Source organism: Pristiophorus japonicus, chromosome 25 (genome assembly GCF_044704955.1).
Source record: "Pristiophorus japonicus isolate sPriJap1 chromosome 25, sPriJap1.hap1, whole genome shotgun sequence".
Classification (NCBI taxonomy): domain Eukaryota; kingdom Metazoa; phylum Chordata; class Chondrichthyes; family Pristiophoridae; genus Pristiophorus; species Pristiophorus japonicus.
Genome location: NC_092001.1, coordinates 28,887,232 through 28,889,614, shown reverse-complemented (window position 1 = coordinate 28,889,614; position 2,383 = coordinate 28,887,232). Strand labels below are relative to the sequence as shown.

General features: G+C 48.4%; 1 protein-coding gene across 1 annotated transcript; it reads right to left on the bottom strand.

The window, feature by feature from the left end:
• Nucleotides 1-799: 799 nt before the first annotated feature.
• Nucleotides 800-1,420, bottom strand: LOC139238108 (zinc finger protein 383-like). The gene has a single exon (XM_070867457.1). The coding sequence runs from the start codon at nt 1,418-1,420 to the stop codon at nt 800-802; it is 621 nt and encodes a 206-aa protein (XP_070723558.1).
• Between the last annotated feature and the right edge of the window lie 963 nt (nt 1,421-2,383).

Sequence of the window (2,383 nt, the reverse complement as noted above, 5' to 3'; positions counted from 1 at the left end):
CTGGGGCAGAGAATTCCACAGATTTGCAACGCTCAAAGAAGAAATTTCTCCTCATTTCAGTTCTAAATCGGCGACCCCTTATTCTTAAACTATGCCCCCTAGTTCTAGCTGCCCCCACAAGTGGAAACATCCTCTCTGCATGCACCTTGTCGAGCCCGTTCAGTGTCTTATAAGTTTCAATAAGATCACCTCTCATTCTTCTAAACTCCAATGAGTATAAGCCCAATCTGCTCAACCGTTCTTCATTAATCAAACCTTCATCTCAGGAATCAAGCTCGTGAACCTTCTCTGAACTGCCTCCAGTGCAAGTATAACCTCCTTTAAATAAGGAGACCAAAACTGCTATACTTCGAGCAGTGAAGGTTGAGAGTAGATTGGATAGAAGTTTTCAAAATCATGAGAGGTCTAGACAGAGTAGATAGAGAGAAAGTGTTCCCATTGGCGGAAGAGTCGAGAACCAGAGGACACAGATTTAAGGTTATTGAAAAAACAACCAAAGGCGACATGAGGAAAAAAAAAATTTGTGCAGCGAGTAGTTAGGATCTGGAATGCACGGCCTGAAAGGGTGGTGGGGGCAGATTCAATCCAAGGACAAAAATTTGCAGGGCTACGGGGAAAGGGCGGGAACTAGCAAAGAGCCAGCGCAGGCTCGACAGAACGAAAGGCCTCACTCTGTGCTGTAATCATTCTATGATTCGATGAAATCCAGAAAATCGAACACCAGCCCAGTTATTACATCAGCAGCAACACACCCCAAATGTCAGAGTGAACATGGTTCAGGCCAGGATGTGATTAACAACTACAGTATCAGCAGAATCCAAACCCTGCAGTCACCTGTGAACTCGCGGTGTGTCAGCAGGTTGGATGAACGAATTAATCTCTTCCCACACTCAGAGCAGGGAAACGGCCTCTCCCCAGTGTGAACTCGCTGGTGTCTCAGCAGGTTGGATATCTGAGTGAATCCCTTCCCACACACGGAACAGGTAAAAGGTATCTCCCCAGTGTGAACTCGCTGGTGTCTCAGCAGGCTGGATGATTGAGAGAATCCCTTCCCACAGTCAGAGCAGTTGAACGGCCTCTCCAGAGTGTGAATTCGCTGGTGGCTCAGAAGATGAGATGATTTAATAAACTCTTTCCCACATATGGAGCAGACGAATGGTCTCTCTCCAATGTGAACTCGCTTATGTTCAGTGAGGTGGGAAGAACAAGTGAATCCCTTCCCACACATGGAGCAGGCGAACGGCCTCTCCCCAGTGTGAACTCGCTGGTGTTCAGTGAGGTTGGATGACTGAGCAAATCCTTTCCCACATTCAGAGCAGGTGAATGGCTTCTCCCCGGTGTGACTGCGTCGATGAGTTTCCAGCTGGGATGGGGATTTGACTTCCTTCCCACAGTCCCCACATTCCCACGGTTTCTCCATGGTGCCCGTGGCCTTGTGTCTCTCCAGTTTGGACGATGAGTTGAATGCTCGGCCAGGCACACAACACGTGAATGGTGCGATGTTTTTTTCAGGTTACTTGTTAAAGCTCCTTCCTCAGTCTGTGCACTGGAACACTCACTCGGATGTGTGTGTGTGTCTCGGTGCTTTTATAGTCACACTGATGTTTGAAATCTGTTTCCACAGACAGAACAGACAAACATTTCTCCTTCCACAATCAAAGGATGATGATATTTAGATGAATCGAATGACTGTCAGACCTTGATAAAATTATTGGTTCGAGTTTTCCATCTGCGAATCCTCCTCATCGAATATCCTGTAATAGTTTACAAAAGTTAGCACTGGAAGTGCAGGATAGAAAATGTGAAGAGGCAATTCTAGTTCCTATGGAACATTCTTTCCTCTCTTGTTCCCCGAAAGCTGTAAATCCCCGTCCCACACACTCTCCCTCCTCCCTGTGCTGAAATCCCAAACCCATCGCACCTCTCCATTATTACTTTCCTCCATCCCGGTTTCTCCCTCCCTCTGCTCTGGTTGGGTTCAGTTCTTCCCCCGCTCTGTACAGTGGCAATAAAATTAATGAGGCAATGATTGTCTCACCTGATCATTGGGGCCGTGAAGCCCCGCTCACTCCCTTCTCCTGTACCAGATGGCCACCTCGCTGCCCTAAACCCTCCCTGTCCAAGATGGTGACCACTTACCCCGACAGCCTGTACTGGCCTGGCCGATCACCTCCCAGAACCGTCGCATCTGCCTCAGACGATCTCCACCACTGGCACTGCGCATGCTCACAGCACAGGCCGGCTCCGCGCCTCTGGTCATTGATTGGGCACTTTCTGCCGCGTGGGAATTCTGGGTAACGAAGCCGCCGTTAAACGACGCATTTGCTCCAATGGAGATGTTTTGTTGTTTTACTTTTCCAGACAAAGACCATCTCTTTACACA

Coding starts and splice junctions, on each gene's coding strand:
- LOC139238108 (XM_070867457.1), bottom strand. CDS start 1,420: ATGGAGAAACCGTGGGAATGTGGGGACTGTGGGAAGGAAGTCAAATCC.